The 14,767-nt window shown below is 35.2% G+C and overlaps 1 protein-coding gene across 7 annotated transcripts; it reads right to left on the reverse strand.

Moving 5' to 3' along the window:
• Positions 1-243: 243 nt before the first annotated feature.
• Positions 244-12,870, reverse strand: LOC109412769 (chondroadherin-like protein). Of its 7 annotated transcripts, none has more exons than XM_062853989.1 (4): positions 12,735-12,855; positions 11,384-12,505; positions 1,083-1,184; positions 244-1,021 (listed from the first exon to the last, which is right to left on the reverse strand). In XM_062853989.1, the coding sequence occupies exons 3-4, from the start codon at positions 1,154-1,156 to the stop codon at positions 286-288; spliced, it is 810 nt and encodes a 269-aa protein (XP_062709973.1). In that variant the 5' UTR covers positions 1,157-1,184; positions 11,384-12,505; positions 12,735-12,855; the 3' UTR covers positions 244-285. The 7 variants fall into 7 exon arrangements, with proteins under 7 accessions (XP_062709973.1, XP_062709976.1, XP_062709975.1 ...); XM_062853992.1 differs by having other exon boundaries at positions 11,624-11,726; positions 11,776-12,847; XM_062853991.1 differs by having other exon boundaries at positions 11,384-11,726; positions 11,776-12,847.
• Positions 12,871-14,767: the final 1,897 nt, after the last annotated feature.

A 14,767-nucleotide genomic window follows, 5' to 3' on the forward strand; every position in this document is an offset into this window, starting at 1 on the left:
AAGATCTAAAAATAAAATCAAAAATTTACTCTTAGAAGATCATCATCATATCAAATTTAGATTTTGTAAGATCTGACCAATAGCAACGAGCTATTCGTTTGATTTTAAAATATCAAATTTTGATATTGTTCAGATGTTCCAGGAACATTTTTCAGGTATAATTTTCAGATCTTTTATCTCTTATATCAATCAAACCAATATCACGTTTTGATCGTCAGTATTTCACCTCTACCCGGGATTCTCCTCTGCTCGGGTTGTCATGTTAACAATACGTTTTTTTTGTAACTAATTTTGAATGATAACAATAGGATAACAATTATTTTCCAAGTACCGTTGACAATCGGTGATTACTTTCATCAAATGCACCCCCAAAACAGTCGGAAATGGTAGAAAGCAAGGTGTCATCAAGAGACTGTTCCCTGCGAGGTGCAATTTTTTTAGATTGGCCAGTTTTGAGAACGTTACCTCTTGGGCGGTACTGAACCCACAGTTGTTGCATTTCAGAATCTCCAACGAGTTGCTCACCAGAAACGGTTGATCTTTTTGCGGAGCAAGGTCTCGGTTTTCGCTCAGATCTAGCTTCTTCATTTTGTGCAGGCCAATCAGTATTGTCATCGGCAGGCTCGTGAGTTTGTTTTGTCTGAGGTCCAGCATCCGGATGTTAGGATTGTGCCGAAAGGCACGTTTTTCGATAATCTGGATCGTATTATTTGGCAACCGGAGGGTCTCCAGGTGAGGTAGTCCACGCAACGAGCGAGTGGTAATCGCCTTTATACCACAACATTCGCAGTCCAAATCGATAAGGCTTCTAGATATCAGGAAAGGCGATCCGTCCAATGGGAATGTTATTTGGGGATTCTCGGAGAGAATCAATCTTTCCAGGCTTGACAGTTTAAGAATGTTGTTGGGGAACCTCTGGAGATTGTTTCCCCGCAGCGAAAGATATATTATCTCGGATACAGGATGAGGCAAATCGGTAATGGTGAATGATAACAGGTTCCGAAAGCAATAGTCTACAAATCTGGGGGGAAAATAAATAAATAAAATGGATTCATACAAATTTAGTTTACTGATCGACTTACGTTATATTTTCATCTCTAGCAATTGATCCAATGCATATGCTCAAAATACCAATCATTATCAGAATGCTGAACATATTTGAGGTTTTGGCTACAGCAGCTAGCCTGAAGTAGAATAGTTGAGAAGAATATAAAAAAATAAAGATATATCTCACATGTAAATATTTTTTTAAGTGTATTTGGACAATTTTCAAAAAAAAAAAATTGTTTCATCATTTCTTCATCTTGACCTACAGTGCAATAAACTGCAATATATGTCCACTATAACATACAGGAGATGGCCAAAACATTTGGGATAGGCAACTTTTTTTTCTCTCTCAAAAATATTGCTGTAACTTTTCATAGAGTGCATAAAAAATTCTCAAATTTTGACTGTTTTTCAACCTATCATATGTGCATCACTGGTACAAACTTGAGCCCGATTAATTAATCTTTCACAAAGCAAGAACCGTTCTCGTATATCACTATCTTTTAGACAACCAATTTTTGAACTGTCATATTTCCGAAACCAGTGAACCGAATCGAATGAAATTTTGATCGTTTATCAACAATATATTGATACTTCATGCGTCATTGTAAAATGTAATATTTTCCCACGACGAATAAAGTTATACCGCTTTGGCATTTTTACTCATATAGAGGAAAGTAAGTCAGATTTACAATACCACACAAAAATTACAAAATGAGATATCTTGAGAACAGAAGTAAAATTTCTTTGGATATCAAAACTCAAATTTGATGACATTGATGTAAAAAAAAACATTTTTTTGAGAAAAATTCAAAAAGTGTCAATCTATGATAACTTTTTTTGAATGTTGAAAAAATAACTATGATGTCAGAACTTGTATAGCACTAATATATTGTTGACTAGCCTCCCGTACATCAAATATTCTCAAATTTTCACTGTAAGTTGATCAACTAGTTGTGTATCAGTGGACAAAATTTGGAAAAGATCGGGCTATTTTGCACGAAATTATAAAGATTCTAAAAAAAGGTATAATTATCCAATAGTCAACTTTGAGCTGTTATATCTCCGGATTCAATGAACCGAATGCAATGAAATTTTGACTATTTATGACTTACATAATGAACTTTGAAAAACTTTTGACACAAGTTAAAATTTTTAACACGGATTAGATTATTTTTTTGATGAAACACCAAATTTTCTAAAACTTCAACATCGTTTGAAAATTCAAGATGCTAATTATAGTTCATTTAAATTCCCTCTAATTGTCTTAATATAAATATGTTTTGAAGGAATATAACAACATTGCCTTCAATTGATTGAAAAAGTAATGAGATGCATATTAAAAATAAACCAATTTACTAAAACATCATAAAACAAATGAAATTACTATAAGTTTTTGTCTTGTAGATAATTTAAAATTGTGTCACCAGTTTTTCAGAGCTCATTAGATATGTCACAAATGGTCAAAATTTCATTGCATTCGGTTCATTTAATCCGGAGATATAACAGCTCAAAGTTGGCTATCGGATAATTATACCTTTTTCTAGAATCCTTATAACTTCGTGTAGAATAGCTCGATCATTTCTAAATTTTGACAACTGATACACAATTAGTTGATTAACTTACAGTAAAAATTTGAGAATGTTTCGAAAAAATACAGCTAGTTGAATATTTTTTGAAAAATGGAAAGGTTATAAGTACACAGGATCGAATATTTGACAAGGAAAAAACTCAAGAAACAACATCTGTTTGACAATGATGAAAATTCGATTGCGTCAAACAAGACGTTAAAGCATTGATATCTTTTTTGACAAACATTTCACCATGTGCACTGGGATGTTAACAGCTGAGGGATGCGGACTCAACTTTTTTGGTCATTCAATTTGAGCACGTATTCTTTCTTCCACTGCTCCCCGTTGTAAAGTTTTTTATCTCTATGTAGATCAATTTCGAAGTGCACGCACAAACTACTTCACACAACGTTTTAACCAAGGCTCAAACATATCGATTACAGCAAAAGCTACAATAAAACGTATATTCAGCTGACTTTGTCATTAGGGGAGACTGGGGAGACTTGATCCCTTTTTCTTAATTTACCTGAAACTTTGGGAAAAACACAAAACTAGATCCTATTTCCGTACAAAATGGCAGGTAAACATCTATTGCAAGTTAATACACAACAGAAGGCCTTTGAATTATTGTTAAAGTTTTCAAAACTGTGTTTTTATGAAGGCATGTCTTATGTTGTATTTTTCAAAAATGGGTGACACTTGATCCCCCTTTGAGCAAATGGTTTATTTAAAGAGTAAATAATTTTGGAGTCTTCCTATTCATTTTCTTTTTGAGTTTTCTTGTATTTTCGATGAATTTGGAATGTTTGAAATTGTAAGATTTCCTTAAATTTTTAAGGATATGCCGTATTTTCATAATGGGGAGACTTGATCCCCCTTTTCTTGGTTTGTACTAAAGTTATAATTATCTGACACATTTTATCGTTGAATAGACTAGAATTCCAAGTAAATAGAGGCTTCCGAATAGAATTTTATTTTTCACATGTATAATGTGTGTGTAATCCTCGAGGGATCAAGTCTCCCCATGTCACTGTTGTGTATACTAAGCTGAATTAATTAAAATATGTTAACAACAGCCTTATTTGGATAAATAAGTTTAAAAGTATTTTATTCAAACTATGTGCTGTAAAATTTTGACACGATTTGGTTCAATTTTCACAAAGTTATTGAGATTTTTCGGAATCGCCTAAAAGATTTCCGTAAGACTGAAAACTAACCATCAGCCGTTGAAAAATAATGCAATGTACAATCGAAATCACTTATAGCTGTCCAGGAGTAGTTTTGGAAAAAATATGCTAGAAGAAAAATGTTTTTGATTCCGAGCAAATATGGGAGGAACAAGTCTCCCCAGGGATCAAGTCTCCTCAGTCTCCCCTATGGGCTTGGAGGAATAATTTACTAATTTTAGCCAAGTTTCACACATAATTTTCTCACAGATAAAACGTTTTAAACGTTTTCATAGCTGACGGCAAAGTTTGTGTGTCATTAAATGTTTCACTTGTTTTAGCGTGACTAGGCAAACCAAACTTGTATCCAGGCACACTCTGATCATTTTGGAGGTTTGGCAGCAGCCTGGCTGCTGTCAAATTTCACTCCGCAATCCTCAGGTTAACAGTGAACATTTGAAAATTTTCGGTACACTCCACGGACACCTAGCTGAAGAATTTTTGAAATTTTACCTGACAGAGGTTGTGTAAAATTGTAATATAATTGTGTGAATTTCTGCTAATAACCACGTAACCGGTTGGAGTCTATAAAGGATGGAACTTTTTTGTGTGCATATGTTCGATTACTGGAAAAAGAGTACTGTAAAACGAGGTTTGATCAGCGGGGTCACATATCGGTCCTCTTGACCTCCTGACATGTGTAAACAAACATTTACCATTGAATCAGATTCTACTCATAAATGGCACCTCGTAATCTAATATCTCTTAGCTACTTAATGATAAAGGGGATACACAAAATGATCGGGACAGGCAAGATATTCAATTTTTAAAAAATGTTCAACTAGCTATAACTTTTTGAAAAGTGCATCAAATATTCTCACTGAAAGTTGCTCAACTAGTTCTGTACCAGTGCACAGTGGGAAAAATCGACCCAAAAAACGGATCTTTTAACGCCGCTGGTTTCGGTACGTGAAGTTGACCATTTTTGACGTAAAAAAGTACGAGAAATCGATTGGTGCTAAATTCATTCACCGCACGGCACGGGAAGTGGTTCATTTTGCCCCATTTTGCCCTTTTTTCATACAAAAAGAGAATCAAAATGTACTTTCAAACAACTAACACGACTGTAGATCATTGAAAATAGCTGCAGGTGTAATTGGAAGTTTAAAAAAATTATAAACATATATGAAAGATTCTTTTAAATGCTTATATTGCCCCATATGCCCCAACAACTGCTGGAAATTGTGAATTTTACATGATTACGAATGGATTTTTAATGTTACTGATTTGATTTTCTTTTTTTTGCATAAACAAAAAGCGCTAGATCTGTTATCACCAGAATCATCTTCAGTAGTTGTCCAATTTGCCTCATTTTGCCCTATTATCATAGAAAAATGAGATTTAAAATGCATTTATAAGAAACAGATACTGTAATGGAACGTTGAAATTAGTTTTAGTTGCAATATGAAGCTAACAGCTAACAGCGCATAAATGAAAGATATTTCCCCTATTTTGCCCTACATGCCCCTGCTGGATGATAACATTTTTTCTATTATTTTGTAATGTCACTGGTTGCAATCCATGAAATCCTAGTTCATTTTTTATATATAAAAATACGGTTTATCTATAAGGTTTAGAATCATTCACGGGAGGGTACAAATAGCTGTCCATTTTACCCCAATTTGCCCTGATTTGTTGTCGCCTCATGAATGAATTGATTTCCCCCATTTGCTTATGCCCAAACTGATGAACTTTTGTTACTGCAACCAATGTAATCGAAAGGACAGTTAAAACATATGACTTTGGTGAGGAATACAGGGTATAAAAAGCATTAACCCTAATCTTAATTTGTGGCAAATATGCACACAACTGATTAAATGGGGCATCTTAAATATACATAATTTGCTTTGAGACGCCCCATTAAATCAGCGCATATTTGACATATTTTATAAAATGCTTATTATCCCCTTAGTTCCCCATCAAAAGCTGAAATTATAGAAAAATTCAAATATATGTATTCTTGATAAGATTGGTTTCAGTATCAATGCTAATAAGGGAAATTAATTTATTCATTACTTGACAAAAAATCAGGGCAAATTGATTTATTCACTACATGACAAAATCAAGACAAATTGGGGTAAAATGGACAGCTATAAATATACTATTTCGAGAATGATTGTAGTATTAATCGGTAAACCGCATTTGTATGTATCAAAAATGATCCAGGGCTTCATGTTTTGCATCCAGCGATATTACATAATCATACAAAATATGTTAAAATCCAGCAGTTTTAGGGGCATGTAGGGTAAAATAGGGAAAATATCTTTCATATATACGTATGAAAACTATTGACTTCCAATTTCACCTAAAACTAATTTCAACGTTCCATAGCAGTATTTGTTTTTCATAAAAACATTATAAATCTCATTTTTTCATGAAAATAGGGCAAATGGGGCAAATTGGACAACTCCCGAAGATTATTTTGGTGATAAACAATCTACCGCTTTGGTTTATGCCAAACAAATCAACTTTAAGTCAGTAACATTAAAAATCTATTCATAATTAGGAAAAATTGTGTATATCCGACAGTTGTTGGGGCATATAGGGCAAAATAAGCATTAAAAAGGATCTTTCATGTATTCTTATGATTCCTATACACTTCTTATTACACCTGCAGCAATTGTCAATGATCTACAGTCGTGTTAGTTGTTTGAAAGTACATTTTAATTCTCTTTTTGTATGAAAAAAGGGCAAAATGGGGCAAAATGGACCACTTCCCGTGCCGTGCGGTAAATGAAATTATCACCAATCGATTTCTCGTATTTTTTTACGTCAGAAATGGTCAACTTCACGTTCCGAAACCAGCGGCGTTAAAAGATCCGTTTTTGGGTCGATTTTTCCCACTGTGCAGTGGTTAAAATTTGGAAAAGATCGGGCCATTTCGCACAAAGTTATAAAGATTATATAGAAGGTATAATTATCCGATAGCCAACTTTCAGCTGTTGTATCTCCAAATCCAATGAATCGAATGCAATGAAATTTTAACCATTTATGAACTCTTAAAAATAATTGACTTGATTGAAAATTATTATCAAAAAAAAAGTTATATAGCGATTTCTTTTATTTTATGATTTTTTAGTAAATTGGTCAATTTCTAATATGCATCCTATAAATTTTTCAATTTATTGCTGGCTATATTGTTGCTCTCTTTCAAAGCATATTTATATTCAAGTAAATTTGAGAAAATTTAAATGAACTATAATTAGCATCTTAAACTTTTAAACGATGTTGAAGTTTTTAATAAATTTGTGTTTTATTAGAAAACAAATCTAATTGTTATAATTTTCTTCCGCGTAAAGAATTTTAAGCTAAATCAAAAGTTTTTCAAAGCTCGTTATATAAGTCATGAATAGTCAAAATTTCATTGCATTCGGTTCATTGAATCCGGAGATATAGCAGCTCAAAGTTGGCTATCGGATAATTATACCTTTTTCTAGAATCTTTATAATTTCGTGCAGAGTAGCCCGATCTTCTCCAAATTTTTACCACTGATACTCAATTAGTTGATAGACTTGCAGTGAAAATTTGAGAATATTTGATGCTCTTTTCAAAAAGTTACAGCTACTTAAAAATTTTTCGAGAAGTGAATATTTTCCCTTTCCGGATCATTTTGTCGATCGTTGTATCGAATTCAAATCGAGTTTCATAAATATAAAAATAAACTGATGTTTTTTAACTTTTTAACGTTATCAAATACATGCTCAAACGTTCATGCTGGACATGAATACAAGGTCCAGTTTGAGCTTCGAAATTATTGTATGAATATTCCAGAGTTGAATTTTAAAAATCGAAACTTTTGTTTAAGATGCCGATTTTCTGAAAGTCTTCGCTAAAAAAGTAAGGAAAATGCATTTGGTTACTCAAATTGATGGACCCCCCGTTAGTTAGAGCCACAAAAATGTTTGCAGACCCCTCTTTTGGTCAAATGGTGGCTCATTTAAACAGTTTTAACTCGAAAGTTTCTCCAAAAACCACCTCAAAACGAATTGTTGTTGAAAAGAGGAAAGATAGAGCTACTATTTACAATAATAAAAAAATGGATCGGCCATATTTATTTTGGCCACCATCTTGGATTTTTACACCAAAACATTTTTTTTCGCCATGATGGCAACCACCGATTTTCAAAATTTTTGCATCAATTGAAAGCTGAGACAGTTATACATAACATATCAAACAAATATAGATGTCTTTTTCCCTATCAAAAGTTATCTGCAGTTTTGTAAATTAAGTGGATTTCACACATACGAACATTGATCACTTATATGATCAATGTTACCGTGATTTCGGGTAAAATTGATCGAAGTGAGGGCAATTTTTATTTGTCAAAAATAAAGCTTTAAATTCAAAACAATTTGTATAAAATGACCATCATATGGCTCAAGGGTTATTGAATGATGAGATTTCATGTTTTACAGCTAGTTAGTCGCATATTTCTGTATTAAATTTAATATTTTCCGAAATTGCGTGTTTGGCAAATTTAAAAGAAACTTTCAAACTTTTGTTACCGTAACTGTATCGCACATGAAATAAATATTCGAATGAATGTTTATAGCGGCAAAGTGTTCACTAAACCTGATTTCGTCATCAAAAGTTCTATAACTATTCATATTTATGCATAAAATTGTACTTTTGCTAAAGTAATGACTTGTTTAGTATGAAAATTGCATACTTTTAGGCGTTTTCTTTATATACTGTAAATTTAAATTATTTAGAATTTACTAAACTTGTATAAGTTTTACAAAGCATTTCGCATTCTGCGGTGGTTAATTAAGCTGGAAAATTTATTTTCAGCAGTGTTTGGACGAAAAAGTGATCAGTGAACCACTCGGCAGTTTTTCTTCCCTTCTGTTGGTTCTGTTTCAATTACCAAGCGGTGTATGTTCTCTCGTCGAGTCGCATGGTTCACGAAGGAACACAAAGAGGATACTCCGATATAAACAAGCTGCGGCGATGAGCGGGCATCGCTAAGTGTAACACTTACCGATGATCGCTCATCGTTGGCTTGGGGCAACTGTGAATAATCGTTATTTTCATCAGTATTTAATGCGTTTTCGCTTTAAAAATGTGAAATACTATTTAATTTAACTGTATTTATGACGTTGCAGGTTGTGTAGTCACAATAAAAAAAGAATTATGGCAATAAAATATTCTTACCGAATGCATCGCTTTCATTAGCGTCATCGAGCATCTTCTCTCTTGATTGCGCTCTCGTATCGAACCGGGCAAGAGAATGAACAGCATTTCGGGGAGCGTTCCCGAGCATGTTGGTTCATGAAATGTTACAATCGCGAATGTATCACTTGCTGAGCATGGACCATTCAGTGGTTCGCGATAAAAATCCACACACTGATTTTCAGCAATTACAATGACATTCCACTGACTGATCAATTTCACCCCGAAACTAAAATTTTTTTATTTTTTTATTTTAAATGATATTTATTGCAATAAAATGATTTGCAGTAAAAGTTTCAACCTCGTTGACTGATGAAACCCGCGGTCTTACTTGTTTTAAAGCATTCAGTTTGATCATATCGAAAACTATTCAAAAATTAGGAGACAAAAACTGTGAAAAGTGAAAATTTCACCCGAAATCACGGTACCCCTAATCCAACCCTAATCACAAAATCAAAAACTAGAATGAAAAGCCTTTTTCGTTTTGAAACACTTTTTTAAATTATTTATAGTTGTGAAACATTGCCTTACTGCTTAAGTTCCCTATCAAGAAAGATTGAAAATTTTGATAGATGACTTTTTGGAAAAAAATAAAACAGAGATTTTTTTAGTATTCTGGGAAAAAGGAATACTTCAACAAAAACCTGGTACCCAAGTTCTCCATTTTTGAGAAAATTTAAAGTCAAAAGAGTGCCAAAGTTTTCTATGAAAACTGATTCTTCTTCTGCAATTCTGGAATTAAGCCAGTCACCTTCACATCTTTAGTGTAATGCTAAAACAAAGTTCTGCTCATATTTTCAGCTAAGTTGGTGAAGATTTCGAGGTGCTTCAAGTCAATAATGTGTTTTTTTTTTCCTTTAAAAAATGCTCATGCAGGCTAGAAGCCATATATAAAATTGTGGCAGCCATCGAATGAAAGCTTTTTCTTTTTTTTTTTCGTTTTTGAGTTATGACCAATTTTTTGAAAAACGACCACATGAACGACCTTATGAAAAAAAACCCTTTTAAAAATATTTTTTTGAAATTTTTCACGAGTTCAGGCATATTTTTTTCCGGTTTTTCTTTACAAGTTTTCTCAACTGTAACAAACTTTGTGGAAACCTTTCTCCAGTTCTATTTTTTTTAGAATTTCTGAGAAAATTTGATTTAATTTTCTGAAAAAACTTCGTAGGAACAAAGCTTCGTTCTTGAGTTATGATATTTCAAAGTAAGTAGTGTCCGGGGAAAACAGAAAATTTCCACCTGAGATTTCCGGGAAAATAGGCGACCCTGATTTTCTTTATTTTTTTGTTCATATATTTATGAGCTATGTCTGTGGAAACAGTTTCATGAAAATCTGCGACGCTTCGGCCCAATTTGTACTATAATAAAAAAAAAAACCAGATTAATCCACCTAGTGGTGATAGTGCCTTTCTCGTCGAATATGTACTCAAGATTTTTCCGTCGCCATTAGCCGAAGTGTTCCTGAATCCTGAGAATAAATCTCATTTTCTTTTTTTGCCACAATGCTCGTTGACTCGTCAATGGGGAGGTGGAGTTGATAAATAATAAATGTATTTGATGAAAAAATACCCAAACAATTATTATTATTAGCTTTATTATGGAGATTTTCAGCCCGCGGCTGGTTCATCTCCAAACCCAAACAATTAAGAAAAACCGCTTTACTAATTGGATTTGATGATAAATTTTCTGGAAGACTCTAATTTACTCTTAAAATTGAAAAAATTATTGGTTTATTTATTTGAGCCCTTCCTTAATATGTTAAATTCCGACCAAAATATCCAAGGGGGCCCTCTTGACTTAAGAGAAAATCGAAATTTGTGTCTGCCTTATTCAGAAAAGCATTTTTATCAAAGCCATAATCGAATTTGGAAACTTATTGATGGCTCATATTCCGACGCTATGTTAAACGTATAGACAGAGCTGAAAATATCAAACCTCTCAGTTGACTGCTTGACCACCTTCGCTTGCACTGGATGCTGATTATTATCAAGACATTTCGGCAAAAAAAATTCTGCACACTTTAGCCTATATTTTATTATCATTGGTTACAAATTTCATGTAAAATTTGACAAAAAAGTGCAAGCAAGCGAAATTTTCCATAACAAAATCCATTCAAATTTCAACCATGTTACAGAGCGCGAGGGCTCAACCGGTTGCATCAAAATTGTTTGCAATAATTTTAGACGCAAAAGGGAATTGGTGCTATAATTTTTTTTTTACATACAACGTTGATCCATCCTACTGTATAATGACTATAATGACGCCACAGGAATCTAAAATGGTGTAATTTGACAAGATCGCGTAAATTTTTATCAAGATTTTGTTCATTCACGCATATTAATCGCTCGCATCGATTTTGTTCACCTTCGTCATTTCAGCGATGCATCCAATCCTGATTCTGCAACACTGCCGGTAATCTAAGGTGTGGTCAGAGACTATATTCTTGCCGCCCGTTTATCTAGTTATCGAACATTTTTAATGATTTGATGTTTCGCATGCATGGGTTTGGATCATTTTTTAATTGGTCACTTCCGACGGGACACCTGGAACCGGTTCCGGAACACAACCGGTTCAGATATGGTCTGAAACTATTTTCCTGCTTACCGTTCATCTGGTTATTGAAAAAGCCGCTCTTTGATGTGTCGCATGCATGGGTTTGATTCACTTTTCCAATTGGCCACTTCCAGCGGGACACCAGGAACCGGTTCTGGAACACAACCGGTTCAGATACGGTCTGAAACTATGATTCTGCTTACCATTCATCTGGTTATCGAAAAAGCCGCTCTTTGATGTCTCGCATGCCTTTTTAATTGGCCACTTCCGGCGGGACACCTGGAACCGGTTCCGGAACACAACCGGTTCAGATATGGTCTGAAACTATTTTCCTGCTTACCGTTCATCTGGTTATCGAAAAAGCCGCTCTTTGATGTCTCGCATGCCTGGGTTTGTTTCACCTTTTTAATTGGCCACTTCTGGCGGGACAGCTGGAACCGGTTCCGGAACACAACCGGTTCAGATATGGTCTGAAACTATTTTCCTGATCACTGTTCATCTGGTTATTGAAAAAGCCGCTCTTTGATGTGTCGCATGCCTGGGTTTGGTTCACTTTTCTAATTGGCCACTTCTGGCGGGACATCCGGAACCGGTTCCGGAACACTACCAGTTCATATATGGTCTGAAACTATTTTCCTGCTTACCATTCAACTGGTTATCGAAAAAGCCGCTATTTGACGTGTCGCATGCATGGGTTATCTTACCTTTCTTATTTGGCCACTTCCGGCGGAGCACCCGGAACCGGTTCCGGAACACTACCGGCTCAGATATAGTCTGAGACCATTTTTCTACTTCCCGTTCATCAGATAATCGAAAATCCCGTGGTTTGATGGGTCGCATGCATGGGTTTGTTGCATTTGCATATCTGGCCCCTTCCTGGGGTACCGGTCCGGAACACCTAAATGGCCATAACTCCGGAACGGCTGGACCGATCTGAACCATTTTCAATAGGAAACAATGATTAGTGATAGATTAGTGATAGATTAGAAAAGCCGTCATTAAATCTGTAATGAAACTTCTACCGCGACCACACAACAATCGAAAATAAAATCAAAAATGAACACAACGCAACACTTCACACTATTCTACTACTTGAGCAGAATATCCCGTTTCCACGCAATGCAATTTACTATGAATAAATTAACGTTTCCAATATGCTCACTCTTTTTTTGTGTTTTTATTCACAAATGTTCAACTTTGGTATCTAAATAATATACGTATAATTTAGCGGAGAAATTTTTATTTTACAGGAACGACGTTGAGTACTCTACGATAGCGGTGCGAATGAAAAGCTGTACAGCTTATATCCATGCAGAGAATTTTTATAGATACCTTCCGGCTCGATACACGCACAAACGGCTACACTCAAAAATGTGTTCGGCCTGCACATTTTAGTAAACATCCATGCCGCACATAGAATGTGTTACATGCACACATTTTTTAAATCAGCTCGTTCACTCATGATTTTGCAATAATTTCGATATGGCAACCTCACTGGGTTTATAAACCACCTTCAAATACCGAAAAATATTGATGTTTTGCAAAAATGTGAGCGTACGAGCAATTTAAAAAAAAAATGTGCGTTTCCAACACATTCCCTGTGCGGCATGGATGTTTACGAAAAATGAGAGTTTTTATTTTAGAGAGTAGCGATCCCAAGTAACATTCTGATGACAAGTTAGTCTTGCAGAGGTTTTGAGAACTGTCATAAAACCTTACACCTTTTATGTTGGGTTTATGATGGTTCTAAGAACCTCTTCTAAACTAATTGGCTAAAAAATGCTACTGGAGAAGGTTACTCGATAATTATCTCTTTATTTTATTACTGTATTATCTCTCGATAATGATAATCAGTAATAGAGCCCTTTCTATTTTGCTGCTACATAAACGATCTGCCTACGGTGCTGAAGTGGTGCCCAACACAAAATTATACTGACGACGTTCAACTATACATCAAACGGTAAGGTCCCTGTGCTCTGGAGCTGGTAAGGATGATTAGTGAAGATTTGGTCAGAGTAGCTGAATGGTCGGACCGCAATGAGCTTCACGTTAATCAGGCAAAAGTAAAGCAATGTTTATCAAAGGTCGCCGTCGCAATTCCAGTTCTCTTCGCATTGAACGGTTGCTCACTATCATGATGAAGAGACAAACCATCGAATGGACAGACCGAGCAGTAAACCTTGGTTTTGTTTTCCAATCAGATTTGCAATGGGATGTCCTAATCAACCAACAATGTAGTAAAATCTACGCTAGTCTCCGCACGCTCTACAGAACTACTTCTTCATCGCCGATGGATGTTCGTCTGAAATTGTTCAAGTATCTCATATTGCCACACTTCTTGTTCGGAGATCTTTTGCACGTCAATCCTAGTGCCAGTTCAATGGACAGTAGGTGGCCCACACTTATATGAAAAACACAAATTTCGAGAAATACCTACAATAATACCAAAGGGTTTATTTAATGAACGCTTACAGCGCCACTAAGCGGCAAAATTCGAAAACTTAAAATTTTCTCTCTCTCTCTCTCTCTCTCTCTCTCTCTCTCTCTCTCTCTCTCTCTCTCTCTCTCTCTCTCTCTCTCTCTCTCTCTCTCTCTCTCTCTCTCTCTCTCTCTCTCTCTCTCTCTCTCTCTCTCTCTCTCTCTCTCTCTCTCTCTCTCTTCAGTGCGAGTATACCTACATTTACTCAAAATAGACTTTTTGGGTTCGAGGACCCCCCCTTGGCTAGATGCATCTCTATTTGTTTTTGACAACATCGGTGGGGAAAAGAGGGAAAACAACCTAATTTTGGGTAACTAGTTTATTCGATATACTCAGCTTTGAGTAAAATCGACCCAAAAATTAGGTAGTTTGATTTCCCCGTGCAGTGAACTCAATGTTCATTGGTGCACTCGTCTATTGCGGCATACACAAACTGACCAGCTGTCACCTCCATCTCCCCCGCAGTGTACCACTCTCCGCATCAACTGACTGGTTATCCTTCTTATCTTTTTATTCGCAACACTCAGATATTGAGTCAGTCCGTGAGACTCAGCTGCTTACCTTATCACTTTACGCTGATATAAGTGTCTCCTATTTTTCAATCGACAAAAATGTGTGTGCAAGTGCAATAAGATAGTCATCAGGAATAAAATTAAAATAAATGGAATTTTCTTATCATGATATGCTTTTATAACGTTAGGTAGGTAGGCATTCAG

Source organism: Aedes albopictus, chromosome 2, assembly GCF_035046485.1.
Source record: "Aedes albopictus strain Foshan chromosome 2, AalbF5, whole genome shotgun sequence".
NCBI lineage: Eukaryota > Metazoa > Arthropoda > Insecta > Diptera > Culicidae > Aedes > Aedes albopictus.

Bases quoted from the DNA above. Each gene is read 5' to 3' on its own strand.
- LOC109412769 (XM_062853994.1), bottom strand. From the start codon at position 1,156: ATGTTCAGCATTCTGATAATGATTGGTATTTTGAGCATATGCATTGGA. The intron at 1,022-1,082 runs GTAAGTCGATCA...TTTTCCCCCCAG, and splicing joins GCTAGAGATGAAAATATAAC to ATTTGTAGACTATTGCTTTC.